This window comes from Hippocampus bargibanti, linkage group LG15, assembly GCF_051943395.1.
Source record: "Hippocampus bargibanti isolate YZ-2025 linkage group LG15, ASM5194339v1, whole genome shotgun sequence".
Classification (NCBI taxonomy): domain Eukaryota; kingdom Metazoa; phylum Chordata; class Actinopteri; order Syngnathiformes; family Syngnathidae; genus Hippocampus; species Hippocampus bargibanti.
The window spans coordinates 9700132-9713493 of record NC_142748.1 but is presented as its reverse complement, the minus strand read 5'-3'; the positions used below and the strand labels follow the sequence as shown (position 1 = coordinate 9713493).

General features: G+C 41.3%; 4 protein-coding genes across 4 annotated transcripts; 2 read left to right on the top strand and 2 right to left on the bottom strand.

Annotated features, from left to right (window-relative positions):
- The first annotated feature begins 1024 nt into the window (after positions 1-1024).
- Positions 1025-3871, top strand: gch2 (GTP cyclohydrolase 2). Its single transcript, XM_089015925.1, has 6 exons — positions 1025-1461; positions 2295-2404; positions 2520-2575; positions 2936-2967; positions 3143-3227; positions 3319-3871. The coding sequence occupies exons 1-6, from the start codon at positions 1158-1160 to the stop codon at positions 3443-3445; spliced, it is 714 nt and encodes a 237-aa protein (XP_088872051.1). The 5' UTR covers positions 1025-1157; the 3' UTR covers positions 3446-3871.
- A 59-nt stretch (positions 3872-3930) lies between these two features.
- cript (CXXC repeat containing interactor of PDZ3 domain) lies at positions 3931-7174 on the bottom strand. The gene is made up of 5 exons (XM_089015926.1): positions 7037-7174; positions 6814-6879; positions 6437-6491; positions 6217-6320; positions 3931-5118 (listed from the first exon to the last, which is right to left on the bottom strand). The coding sequence occupies exons 1-5, from the start codon at positions 7050-7052 to the stop codon at positions 5054-5056; spliced, it is 306 nt and encodes a 101-aa protein (XP_088872052.1). The 5' UTR covers positions 7053-7174; the 3' UTR covers positions 3931-5053.
- Positions 7175-7651: 477 nt separating this feature from the next.
- Positions 7652-10053, top strand: pigf (phosphatidylinositol glycan anchor biosynthesis, class F). The gene is made up of 5 exons (XM_089015986.1): positions 7652-7991; positions 8157-8248; positions 8322-8438; positions 8663-8771; positions 9352-10053. The coding sequence occupies exons 1-5, from the start codon at positions 7764-7766 to the stop codon at positions 9463-9465; spliced, it is 660 nt and encodes a 219-aa protein (XP_088872112.1). The 5' UTR covers positions 7652-7763; the 3' UTR covers positions 9466-10053.
- Positions 10054-11510: 1457 nt separating this feature from the next.
- On the bottom strand, positions 11511-12988 carry cox7a2l (cytochrome c oxidase subunit 7A2 like). The gene is made up of 3 exons (XM_089015987.1): positions 12835-12988; positions 12060-12194; positions 11511-11854 (listed from the first exon to the last, which is right to left on the bottom strand). Exons 1-3 carry the CDS (start codon positions 12904-12906, stop codon positions 11714-11716), a joined length of 348 nt encoding a protein of 115 aa, XP_088872113.1. The 5' UTR covers positions 12907-12988; the 3' UTR covers positions 11511-11713.
- Between the last annotated feature and the right edge of the window lie 374 nt (positions 12989-13362).

Here is a 13362-nt window from a genome sequence, read left to right as displayed (position 1 = left end):
ACCAAATACTGGATGACATTTAACGTCTGTGGGAACATTTTGCCAACGACAAATTTGAAACGCAGTGCCCAAAAGGATTTTGAATGGTGTGCTTTGGGAAGCCCTGTTGATCTTTACGACTTCGACTCAGATTGACAACACTGTTGAATGGCTATTCGCCGGAGTGACTGTTGCGAAAATTGACATGAGGACGCTCTCCTATTGAGGAATGCAGTTGTCGAAATATTTTTTTACATTTGTTTTAAATGTAGCCTTTCTGGTCAGAGCACTCAAACACATTGTCTATCGTCAGGACGCCTACAACTACTTCTTTTTCTTATCTTAATGATTATGGGAAAATGCGGCAATGAGAATGTGGCCCTGTCGCGGCTTGGAATAGAAGCGGATTTATGTGGGACAGGAGATGTGAGACAATATCTTTTCGCAATGGCTGCAAGAGCTTTGTGTTCGCTTTCAACATTTAGCTAGTAGCAGACGTGCACATTCCACTGTGTCTTTGTGTTGTCATATTACTTTGTTATTATTATTTTTTTACTTTAAGATGGCGCCGCCAGAATGGCTGCTTTTCCAGCAGCTCCTGTAGTTTGTTTTTCTACTTCTTCCATTCCTTTCCCCTTCGTTCCATAACTTTCCTGCTGTGAAATGTAATTTTTTCCACTGCGAGATTAAAGCTTATCCAATCCAATCCAAATGGTATTATGAACCATCATAATTTTAAAAAATGCCATTGAAATTGAAAAAGGTCAAATTCCTGCTAAAAGAATGGCATGAAGCAGCCTAAAATGGCGACTTGAAAATGTGATTATGTCATTTTTCTTGCTTTTTGGCCAGTCCAAAGCCTCAGTGTTGTATTTTGACTGTTTGAAAAGTGCTACATGGTTGGGCAGGGGCGAAGGGGGGCATATGGGAAGCTACGCACGTTCCTGCGTGAAGTCATGTGCTCTGCGCGCGTTCGCGCTGCTGGGAAGATGGAGCCAAGACCAATCCATGCAGATCGACGACGATCATACGTGACCAATGTCGTTTCCGTTTGCATGATGATGACAATGATGCGTGCAAGGAATTGACTGCTTTAAAAGCCACCACCTGCACGACGTGGAAGCGCCACCAAACAATCCAGACGACCCTCCATCATCAGCAGCTGCATCATCATCATCATGAACAACCACTGCAACGGGAAGGCGAGCGAGATTACCGCGGCGGAGTACAACCGCGGCAACGCTTTCCCTGAGCTACGCGTCAAGAAAGCGGCTGTGGGGTCGACGCCCCACCGTGACCTCCGAGAAGGCTCCCGCAAGGAGGAGGAGGACCAGTGGCGGCTGCCCCCCTTGGAGGCCGCCTACGCCAGCATCCTGCGGGAGCTCGGCGAAGACAGCGACCGCCAAGGCTTGCTGCGCACGCCCCTGCGCGCCGCCAAAGCCATGCAGTTCTTCACCAAGGGCTACCACGAGACCGTGGATGGTATGTTAAGGACGTATTTGAACTTGGGAGCATCCCTCAAATATTGAAAAAAAATTGCCTTGCATCCTTTCTTCAAACTATCTTTGTGACTGCTTTATTTCCTGTATATGTGGTTACAGCTTCAGCTGTTGTTAAAGCGTTATATAAATCAATATGTATTGTATTATATTGTAAATTCATAAGTTACCATTACATTATTTCATATCTCATATCAAAATAAGTTCCATGTGGCATTATATCCACATGAAAATAAAAATCATAAGACATTTTTAATGCACTCTTCAATATTTGCATCATATTCCACAGTTTCACACTCACGATCAACCGTGCAATATTTGACATCGTAATGTATTATTTGTTGAAAGGCGCTTATAAACCAAATGTATTATTATTATTATCAATATCAACTAATCAGAATCAGAAAGTCTTTAATACTCCCACAATAGGGAAATTTGCAATCTACAGCAGCAAAATTGAAAGATAAAAACAAAGTAGTCAATGCACAAAAGAAAATGTCAGGAGACCGAAATGTACAACTGCACAAAAAAAGTCTCATGGAAAGAACTGTACATGGTGCAAAGTATAAAAATATAGTATAAATATCACATTTTATAGATGTAACTGTATTGACTCGACATAAGGTGGCTGTGCTATTTATAATGTGTGAGTCTGGGTTTTTTTTTAACGCTTATAATTTAAGTACTTGTCTTTTATTTCTCTTTTCAAATACAATTTAAACGCAATTATATTGTAGATATTAGGATTCAAATAAACTGAATTGTAAGTTGTTTTTTTTCAATGGAGTCATGCTATTCATCTGGATGTGTCTCCAGACGTGCTGAACGACGCCATTTTCGACGAGGGCCACGACGAGATGGTGATCGTGAAGGACATCGATATGTTCTCCCTGTGCGAGCATCATATGGTGCCCTTTTTCGGCAAAGTGAGTTTCCCTCATTGGGACTCAAGATGACAACGCCAATGGCTCCCTTGTGTGTTTGTCGGGTTCCGCTTTGTAAAGTCAGCTGATTTGTTTCTCCCCGTTTTTGTTTGCGTAGGTTCACATCGGATATATTCCCAACGAGAAAGTGGTGGGGCTGAGCAAGCTGGCCAGGTGATTAAAATACACATATTGAGGTTTCTGTTATTCGACCATGGTGAGCTGACGTTTCGCTCCTCATCCGAAGAGCTTTGTAAACTAACTAAACTTGTGCTGGTAACTCAACCTTAGAACAGGGACCGATCAGAGCAGAGGTCTGGCACGGCCACCCCTGTCCATTAGGGATCTATATATATAAGGCCAGGGTTATCAGCACAACTTTAATTCGCTGACGAAGCTTTTCAGATGAGGAGCAAAATGTCCGACACCTTCAAAGGAGTACAGATGACGGCTATAGAAAGCTTTTCATTGACTGAGAGACGACTTTGGGAGTTCAATGAATCCCTTTGAGCTCAAACGTCGTTGTCTTTGCAGGATTGTGGAGATATACAGTCGAAGGCTTCAAGGTGAGACGCAAATATTAATAATAATAAATAATAATAATACATTCAATTTCTAAGGGCCTTTCAAAACTCTCAGACATTTTACAGTCACAAATACCATCCCGCCAGCAATGTACAGGCTGTATTTTCATGAACTGTGACCTTTGACCTTTTGGCTCCTTTTTTTTCACCCCCTCAGTTCAAGAGCGTCTCACCAAGCAAATTGCCGTGGGGTTATCCGACGCCCTGAAACCAAAAGGCGTCGCCGTGGTGATTGAGGCGGCGTAAGTCCCCCCCCCCCCACCCAGATATATCATATAGACGCGTACTGTCCACCATCTTTTTGAAATGGTCGCCGCTTGTTGTTGCGCGCAGGCACATGTGCATGGTGATGCGCGGCGTGCAGAAGATGAACAGCCGCACGGTGACCAGCACCATGTTGGGGATTTACAGAGATGACCCCAAAACCCGGGAGGAGTTCCTGTCCCTCACCCAGAACTGAAAGGGCCATCAAGGAGGATCCGTGAACGTACAATAAACACAAACCATAGCTTGAAAAAATTTCTATGCCGCAGCTTAAAAGGTTTTCAGGTCACTGTGATTTCAAGTGCCTTTTTTTAATCTCTCCACTGATATATTTTATATTTCTGTTACGTATATAATGACATAAGCGCATTTAAAAAAGTCTATGTAATCATTTTCATTTGTGAAATGCTTTTTTTTCTCCTTTTGACTTTTCCTCTCTACTCTGATGGGAATTTCATTGGTGCTCGTGCAATTTGTTTTGAAACTTTCTCACTTCTGAATGATCATTCCTTTCATATTCATCCACGTCTTTGTAATATAAAGCATTTTAAAAAAAGATAACAGCTATATCTGATTTTTTTTTTGTATCATATGTAGCATGTACTTTGATGATCATTTACTCGAATAAAATGAAAAACAAAATGACCAGAATGCACCAGCTGTTTTTTATGGATTGGATTGGATATGCCTTTATTAGTCTCACAGTGGAGAAATTTACATTTCACAGCAGCAAAGTGATGAAAGGAATGAAAGTAGGAAAACAAAATACAGGAGCTGCTGGAAAGGCAGCCACTCTTGCGGCGCCGTCTTGAAGTCAACAGAACAAAAAAAAACTAAATAATGAATAATATTAAAGCACAAAGACGATGTGACAACACAAAGACACAGAGAGTCATTCATTCTGAATCTCCACTGCGAGACTAATAAAGGCAAATCCAAATGCTGAAGCACTTTCTGTACCCTCTCTGTTACATGAAGCAGTTCTAGATGAAAGAGGAGAGAATCAAAGCATCTTTCCACCAGTGGATCAGGGACATGATGGTGGAACGTGCATGTCGACTACGAGCTAAATGTTGAAAGCAAACACGTAGCTGTAGCAACCATTGACCAAAAGACATTGTCTCACATCTCCTGTCCCACATAAATCCGCTTAAATTCCAAGCCGCAACAGTTCCACATACGCATTGTTTGACGATCCCAAATGATGACCCGCTGCCGCATCTCAAGGCTTTAAATAAAGATTACATTTGTGCGAAAGTGAGAAAGGGACACCAAATGGGACACCATCATGAAGGAAAACTGAATTCATATGATATATTAAACTTTTTTTTAAAAAACGTTGGGTACATCTGATTTTAAGCCATTTGTCAAATTTAACAGATGAGAACAGAAGTAAAACTGGACATCATCCTGTGTCCTAATGTCAAACCGGGGTTTCATCTGACTGTGCGTGAAAGGATGAATCGGCTATTTGTATTTATTTAAACATAAATTTGCTCATTGAATGGCGTGTTTGTTTTCCTTGCAATAACTGAGGTTGATGGGGATTTTTTTTAAGATTGAATATTTTACTCCAAAATGTAATTCACATCATAAATCCCACTGACAAAATCATAAAAAGCAACAAAATGAAACGACAAGCTTTTACTGCTCGATGACAGCCAAATGTAATTCAAGAGTTGGGCTTGAAATTTTCTTTCTAGACGACTTGCGCATTCTACGTTTGAATGAAGAATTAACGTGTGGCTTCGCGGGACCTTGTGGTCGACATTTGACTAACGTTATGGGATGCAGCGGAGGATCATCACACCGACGTCTGTTTGTAGTTGGTGGTGTCGAGAACCTTTTTCCCGCACATGGCGCAGATTCCTGAGGGGATTAAAGAGTGGAGCATGTGAGCCAGTCGCAAACACGGAATATAAAACAACCTATGCCCGTCGTATCTTTAAATGTCTTTCGAGGTAACGTTTGGGACAATGAGGGATTTGTTCCGAGTTTTGATTTATGAGCAGGTATTATCCGTGTGACCGCAATATCAGTTGACAGCATGTGGCCTCCTATTTTCAATTGAGAATTATCGAGCCCGAAGAAAAAAAAATAAGTAAAGAATCTGCTTTAAATTAAATTACAAAAAAAATAAACAAATAAATAAATATCACAGTACTGGGACAATTAAGGAAATTATTTTCAATGAAGGTTAAATCACAATCATTATGATGATTCGTTGATGTAAAAATGTACTCGTCCGCAACTAAAACAGTCACCACGGTCTCATTTCCATCCCTCCATGTACCTTCAATACAAGTTTTTTTTAGATATAAAACGACATCATCAATATGTGAAATTCAATCACTTTCATCTTTGATTCTGTGAGTTGTGTCGTTTGTCAGGAAAATCACAGTAAAATCCCAAAATAACAAATATCAAGGGAAATGTTTTTGTCTTTTGTGCAATAAGCACTTTGTACAGAGCATTTTTTTTTTAACAAGTGCTTTATATAAATATATCTACCGCAGTTGACTTGAGGCTGATGCGGAAATTTTGCTTTATGCTTTGTTCTTGCTCCTGAGTAGAATTTTGAATATGGTCAGTCCTTTTCAACAAAAACAACAACAAAAATAAAAACACAGTAAAACTATTCAGTTTTGAAACATGTGACCAAAAAGCAAAAAAACAGAAAGATAACTTCACAGGTTCTTATGGCCGTAAGGCAAGCCTGATACAGATGCTCTCCTTATACTGTGTCGTCCAAGGGTCCGGGGCAGCGGTTAACGTGAATTCAGTTTGGTTGAATCAATTGTACGAAAAAAATATGTCCTTAATGTAAAACCTATTGTTAGAAAAATAATATAAAGAGCAATTTTGAAACTAAAGATCTTACCCCAGACTTCCTAGTCAGTTCCCTGTAGTCATTTTTAAAGGAAACATTTCATGAACTCAGGACGATTTGTGACGTAGAATACCAACCTTTCTTGTAAGCGCATCCTTGGCAGTAGTGCGAGCCTGACTGATGGACGGAGCTCTTGCAGATGCGACACGTGGCAAAACCCGTCTTGCTGTACGGGTCAAACCTGGAAAAAAGTTGTGGAGGCCTTAGAAATCTGTGTGTGAGTCCCTAGACAGGTGAGCATGACCATTACATAGCTCCCTGATGCAAAAAAATAAGCATTGGTGACCTGAAGCTCACCTGGCTTTCTTTGAAGTCAGTAGTTTATTTTCATTGCGTTTGCGACCGCCGCTCTCTGGAACGAAGAAAGAAAACTTTACACAACACATTACAGTCATCCACGGAAATGCATTTGCATTCCCCAGTCAACTAAAGATTATTGTAAATGGCTGTAGTAAGCACAATATGGTGACATAGCAATTTATCTACAAGATAAGGCCATTGCCTGAATTTGAGGCAACTGGAGTTCAGTGTTTACTTTTTCCACACAAAATCAGTCCTGTTAACATTGTGTCTCCAGTGTGAATAAATATCCAACAAACAAACATTCGGATTACCAAATTTGGATGATTGAAAATCTCCAGACACGTTTGGTGAATCGGTCACTTTCACTTTACCTATCGTATTCCGTGCTCCGTCCTTCCAAGTGTCCGGAGTGATGACTCTGCCAAGCTTCTTCTCACCTGAGAAAACAAACAAGTCAGAGGTGACATAAAGTTATATTATGGTTTTAGCACGCAAACATTTTGAGCTAGCAGACAGGTTAGCTATGTTAGTTTACAAGAATGGTACGTCGTTCTGGAAAATTATTATTTCGCTCACGTTAGAAGACAAACTTACACTTTTCACAGACCATATTTCCTTCTTATTTATGGTGGTGTTTCGCAGAAAGCGTACTCTTTTACGAGCTAGCTGTATGAAAATGCTATATTTGTAAACATCCGGGTGTTGATGACGTCACTAACCAAAGCGGTCAAATTACGCGAGATTTTGAAACGTGACTGGCTGCCAGCTGTGTCGTTTAATTCTAAATATGAAAGCAGATGATTCTATTTTAAAAATCTTGTTGTACTCATAGTCGATCTAATGGTTGTTTTTTTATCATATTCATCATATATTTTATCCTAAACTACCGGTTTCTATGTAATAATACAAATTCCACTTGATTGGTCGATGTAGCAGAATTACGAAATGCAATTGGCTGACAAATATGTCAATTTGTATTTGATGTATAATGTCGCTTGTAGATTGACTTTTATTTCGTGCGTTTGAGAATTATATTCTAAAATTATTTCAACATGAAATTTACATTAAAGCAGATTTGCTAGAAGGTGGAAAACCAATCAAAGATGGACAGAGATCGATGTAAATTTTTGCGTATTGGTGACGCCTATTAACCTCAGATTGGTCAAACCTAGGCGGATTCTGAACTGTGATTGGCTGAAGAATGCTCCAACTCCATATTTACGGAAGAGATGCACAATTACCGACCGACGTTCCTCCTTTGATAAGCCCTCTTTGTTTAAAAATTTAAGATCTTAACAATACTTTTGTGTCATCAAGCGCCATGTGGGACTATGAGATCCGAGCAATGGCGAGCACCCATGCGATCATCGCTGCCTCGATGCTTATAGCCACTGTCGTCCCCGCGGTGCTCGTCCCAGGGTTCTCGGTGTACGCCACCCACCTGCTATGGATCTACTCGGTATCTGGAGCCGTCGCCGCAGTCAGCATCACCATCTTCTGGCTTCTCGGCATCTCGCCGCCGACCAGGAAGCACACTCTAGGATATAAGGTTAGCACAACACACGGGCGAGTGTGTGTATAAAAGGAGACAGAGTGCGGATGTGTTTTGCCCTAATTCAGACTCGCGAACTGCCGGACAAACAATCCCCTGTTTTTGTTTGCCTGACATCCAATGATAAACTAATTGTTTAATAATGTTTGATCCTCTTTCCAGCTGTCCAGGTTGTTTCGTTCCTGTTTGTACTTCTTTCTATCATGCATTGTTTTCCACGTCGTGGCGGTTCTCTACGGAGCTCCGCTCATCGAGTGAGTACCGAAAGAAGATAAAAGCTTGATTTTAAAATGTCCTCTTACGTTACACATCTGTCATCTTCCATAGCTCGGCTTTGGAGACCTTCTCTTTCGCCGTCTTGTTGTCCTCGCTCACCACGCTTCGGTGTCTCTGTGTGCTTGGACCAAACGTCCCGGCTTGGGTCCGAGTATTTAGTCGTCACGGGTAAATTAACGGTTTTAATTTACAAAGCATTGGTCTTTTTTTTCGTTTTTATTTATGACCAGAAAGATAAATAGAACCCAAGTGAGCTTCAAGCATTATGCCGCTAGATGGCATCATTCAGCTGTTTTCATTGATTTCAATGGCAACAGTTGATTTGATTCAAGATCACATCATATATTGACGTATGTTTTTCTTTTAAAACACGTCTTACCTCTGCATTGCAGAGCAATGTCTGTTTGGGATACTTGCCTGCAAATTACAGTTGCCTTGACGGTGTTGGGCGCGTGGATGGGAGCCTTCCCTATACCTTTAGACTGGGACAGGCCTTGGCAGGTGAGCACATCTCCCTTTATTCAGTCACATCTCAAATTAATTCTTTAAACGACAGCTTTCCGAGTCACTTATTACCTTTTCGCTCTACCCTTTCCTGTGACTGTGTATTGGCAATAACATAATCCCCCCTGCTCATGACAAATCCACACCACAATAAATGGGCACAATAAAAAAAGCTATTTTGAAAAAAAATAAAGTCACATATTAAAATAAAGGTCCCCCAGGTCACTAAATACTTTTTAATTATACCACTGCCTACTGTTTGTGTGCACCAATAATAAAGTTATAGAAAGAGAAATCTAATTGTGACATCTTACTTCAGGTCATTTCTCAAATTAAAGTTCCGTGACTCTGCCTTTTCAGCTCACAAATTACACACTGTTGCATATAATGCAAAAATTACCTGAAAAACCGTCGGCCTGAAGGAAAGTCAACGAGTAAAAAATTAAGTCATATGTCCAAAAAAGGATATTGCAACAAAACACATTGACTCATACATAATATAATGACAGAATGACCTAGCTAAAAACGTCCTCCCTTCTTTGCTAACTTATCATTGCTCTTTTTTTTCCACCCTCAGGTTTGGCCGATATCCTGCAGCCTGGGCGCCATGTTGGGATACCTAACGGGCCTGGTAGTGGCACCAACATGGATTCACTATAATCGTAAGCAGCTTACCTACAAGTGTAAATGATGGATCCTATTCCTTTCACCCTTTTCTATTTATTTGGGATTCCTGCCACATTGACAATGTCAGTGTAATATAACACACCTTATTTTGTACTGTCATTTTTACAAGAATAAAAATTTCGCAGACGTGCAATTTCAAAGTCACACAGATGTTAAGTACTTACTACTTTGTACTTATGGACAAAAAAAATGCCTCACGTTGCATATTTTGTATTACCTTTTCTGTTCTGATTTTCAACGATCACATAGGTTTTGCAAACCTTGCAATAAAAGGGCATTGCTGTAGTCGAAAATCACTCCTATTTTGAACATTTAAAATGCACTGTAATTGAATAAGAGGGAACCCCCGACCCCAACGTTAAATTCAAGCCAGGACTTAAAATCCAAACAAGGTTTTTTTAAGCCATCATTTTAAACTCTCTCCATGGCTTGAAAGCCTACTTTGACAGATTTGACTGATGGCCTTTCACGGGTTTGTTTTTCCTTCAATGTGGGCACATCTGTCTGTTTTGCCCCATGTTTGAACCCTCCTACGTCGAGAGGCAAGAAAATAAAAATGTCCCTGCCAAAAGCAATCAGTCCATTTTACCATGTCTGGCTGTGTCCACCTGTGTATTTTTAGGTACAAGTACATTGGAGGTCTGGGGTGGCGGGTGGGGGCATCATATCATGAAGGTGTTAGCATTACGGCTGATGGATTTCTGGCCGGGCGTCTCCGGTGCCTCGTTCCAAGCGGGAGACTGTTATTTATTCATTATGTTCTTGGGGGTGAGCAGAGGTGATTTGTCACCCCGTAGAGTCGCGCTTCCCAGCGTCAAGGCTGGCTGGAATGAGAGGCCTTGATTTGTGCACCCACCTTATTTTTTGTCTCTTAATACGTCGCCGTCCAATGTAAATCTGCAAACAGGAATGGATTGAAAATACACATTCCCAAACTGAGTTTTACTTAGCAACATTAAATTTGTTCCTCTCGAGTACATCTCAAGAAAAAAAAAACATTGCATTTGGGCAATTATATCACAAGTTTGCCCACCAAAATCCTGACAAGCTATGCCATCCCAAAAAAAAACAATACAGGAAGTTTGACATTTTATTTTGAGGCAGCCATTTCACTCCAATTTTCTTCTTCAAAGAGAAACTCCAAACCTAACGTTGCACACTCCATCATCTTAATTATCTCCGTTGCATCATCAGAGCCCACTCGAGCAGTCTTGTTTTGCGGTAACAATGGCTGTCTCCCTTTGTTGTCGCTCGGCGGGAGAAATGCATGACAACGTATGCCCAGCGGTCGGTAACACGACACGCCAACTGTGAATGAAGCATGGGGAGTGCATGCTGGAAGTAAACAAGGGGGGTGGATGAGACAGAATATGAGGGGAGTGCGAGATGACATCTCTGTGAAATGTAGGCTGGGTGAATAGTAAAAACAAATGGGAAGTGCCACCTTGATGGGCGCCTTCTCAATCACTTCCTGCTCTGATGCGGTGTCTTGTTTTCGACTTTCCGTCTGCACAAACAGGTTAGATTTAAATTTGAAATTAAATTATCTTTTACATAAAAGCCGTGATCATAAATCCAACGACATCTACAGGTACCTCATAGTAATTACAGTTGATTCCAAACCACATGCTAGTGATTTAATGTGAGGGGGGGGGGGGACAATTAATTTATCTTCCACTAGATTACATATACAGGTGCGCTCACAGAAGACTTCCTGACCACAACCTGCATTGATGCAACTAGCCCTTTATCGTGCCTGGTTTTTCTCCATATGAACTCTATTGCTAATGTTGAAGCTATTCACCGGTAGCACAAACGCAAAAGTAAATAAGAACCGACATTTATTTGCTACGCGTGAGCCGAGCGGGCGGTATTTACAGAGGACTGAACCACTAAGTTGATTCAGCGGAGACCATCTGTTGTTTTAAAGCAATGTCGCGTGACCCCGTCGGAAGATCAATGCAAACACAACTTGGCCGAATGCTTGCTTTACACTTGGCGAAATGAGAGGGACAAAAGCACAAGATAACATATATACCCCCACTACGGTTATTTGCAATCACATTTATTCAATTAAATATCTTCTTTTGTACAAAAGAAAATGTTACGTTGTTTTGTTTGTGTGTGTGTTTTGTTTGTGCAACATAACACACACCCTGTTTTCACCAAATGGTGCAGTTCACCACTTTGGTGGGTGGAAAACATGGTGGAAAAGTGTCAAGTAACGAACTAGTTGGGTGACTGTGAGGTGGTCACTTTTTTCTGGGCTGAGCGGCCATGTAGAGTGCCACCAGGCAGTAGAGAGCCCCCCCAATAGTCAGGGCCATGGTGGTGCGGTACAGCAGCCGATCAGGGACGCCGCGCTTCAGGTGAACAGGGATACCGTCCGCCGTCTAATACATACAAAGAAAAACAAACAGTTTCTCAGCTTGAATGAATGAAGTTGCCGCGATTAGAGTGAAACATCAATACTGTAATTACTCATGTGTTATTGACTGCTCCCCCCACCCGTGTTACGCTTGTGATTGATTCGCCACGACCAACTCGAAGGGGAAATTGTTCTGAAATCTGTGGCTTTTCGAAAACATGATTGTTTACCTGGAATATCCTCTGAAAGTCGGATACCTTGTTGGCCCCCATGTACTCCACCACGGGTCCTGCTTCTGACACCATTTTGGTGGGTGTGGCAAAGATCATGGTTGATGATTCGGCCGGTACGACTGCCCTCAAACCCTGCACAATGAACACATAACCAGTAAGCCACAATGTCTCCGTAGGCACTTTTATAGCCTGTGTGGTCTCATGACAATGGTGCAGGTACCACCGCCTTTTGGACTGAAGTGCACTGCAGCAACACATAGATTAAAATAATCAGATTTCGCGTGGTGTTTTGGTTGGTGTGGTGGACATTTACTTCCCAAAAAGAATACAGTGACTGGACTGCCAGCACCATATCCATTTTCTATTTATAGCAATAAACTAAAAAGACTGATCTCGTCACAATGGAATTTGGGGAAAATGGTAGAAGAGTGTTTCTAGCCAAGCTCCAACATTTTCGTGCTAAAAATAGTGAAGTCGTCACATGACCTGCTTTCAAAGGTGATAATTAAAGTGCTGGGAGGGCGCCAGGATGAAGGTGCTAAGACGCAACAACTTCACAGTCATAACAACATGCATCAACGGGTAAAACGTGAAGCTAATTCTGCTAATCGTATATGGAAATTTTAAAATACATCGTTTTAAGAGGTTACACGGCGTCTATTAAAGACAATGTTGCATTTTACGCAGCCAAGGACGCGTGCGAGCACGGTTGCATGAAGGTCACCGACAAACATGACCGTAATCTTTGTCATGAACCGTTTATAAAACTCACCTGGGGGGCGTAGGCCATCGACGAAGAAGACCCCGCAAGTTTCTGTGTGATCCCGCTGAATTTGTAGTACATTCTTGTCTGTGTGAGAGAATTACGCACTTACACGCCGATCACAACAGAAACAACCGGCGGAAAGAGTTTCCTGTTTCGGGCGTCGAGGGAAAGTGACGTCAGGGTCAGGTGACTTCAATCCGCTTTTCTCATTGGAGGGCCGAGAGTCGCCAGCAAAAGGAACCAGGGCAAAAACAATAACATATACAATACTCACTGCACATATCAATAAAGATATTAAAGATATTGCAATAAAGGGCTTGTTTTCCTGGCTATGGCTAGCTTTAAGACATTTTTTTGACTTACGGTGTGACTAATTAAATATTGTTTCTATAGTGTTTATGAGAATGTTATATCCACAAAACTGTGTGAAATGACAGCTGCATTGATTTGCTTACTTTCAATTCCAGCTCTTGAAGGTGTAATCTGCAAGAAATTGACGGCACACCAAAATGATCAACAATTGCTTTTATTCTT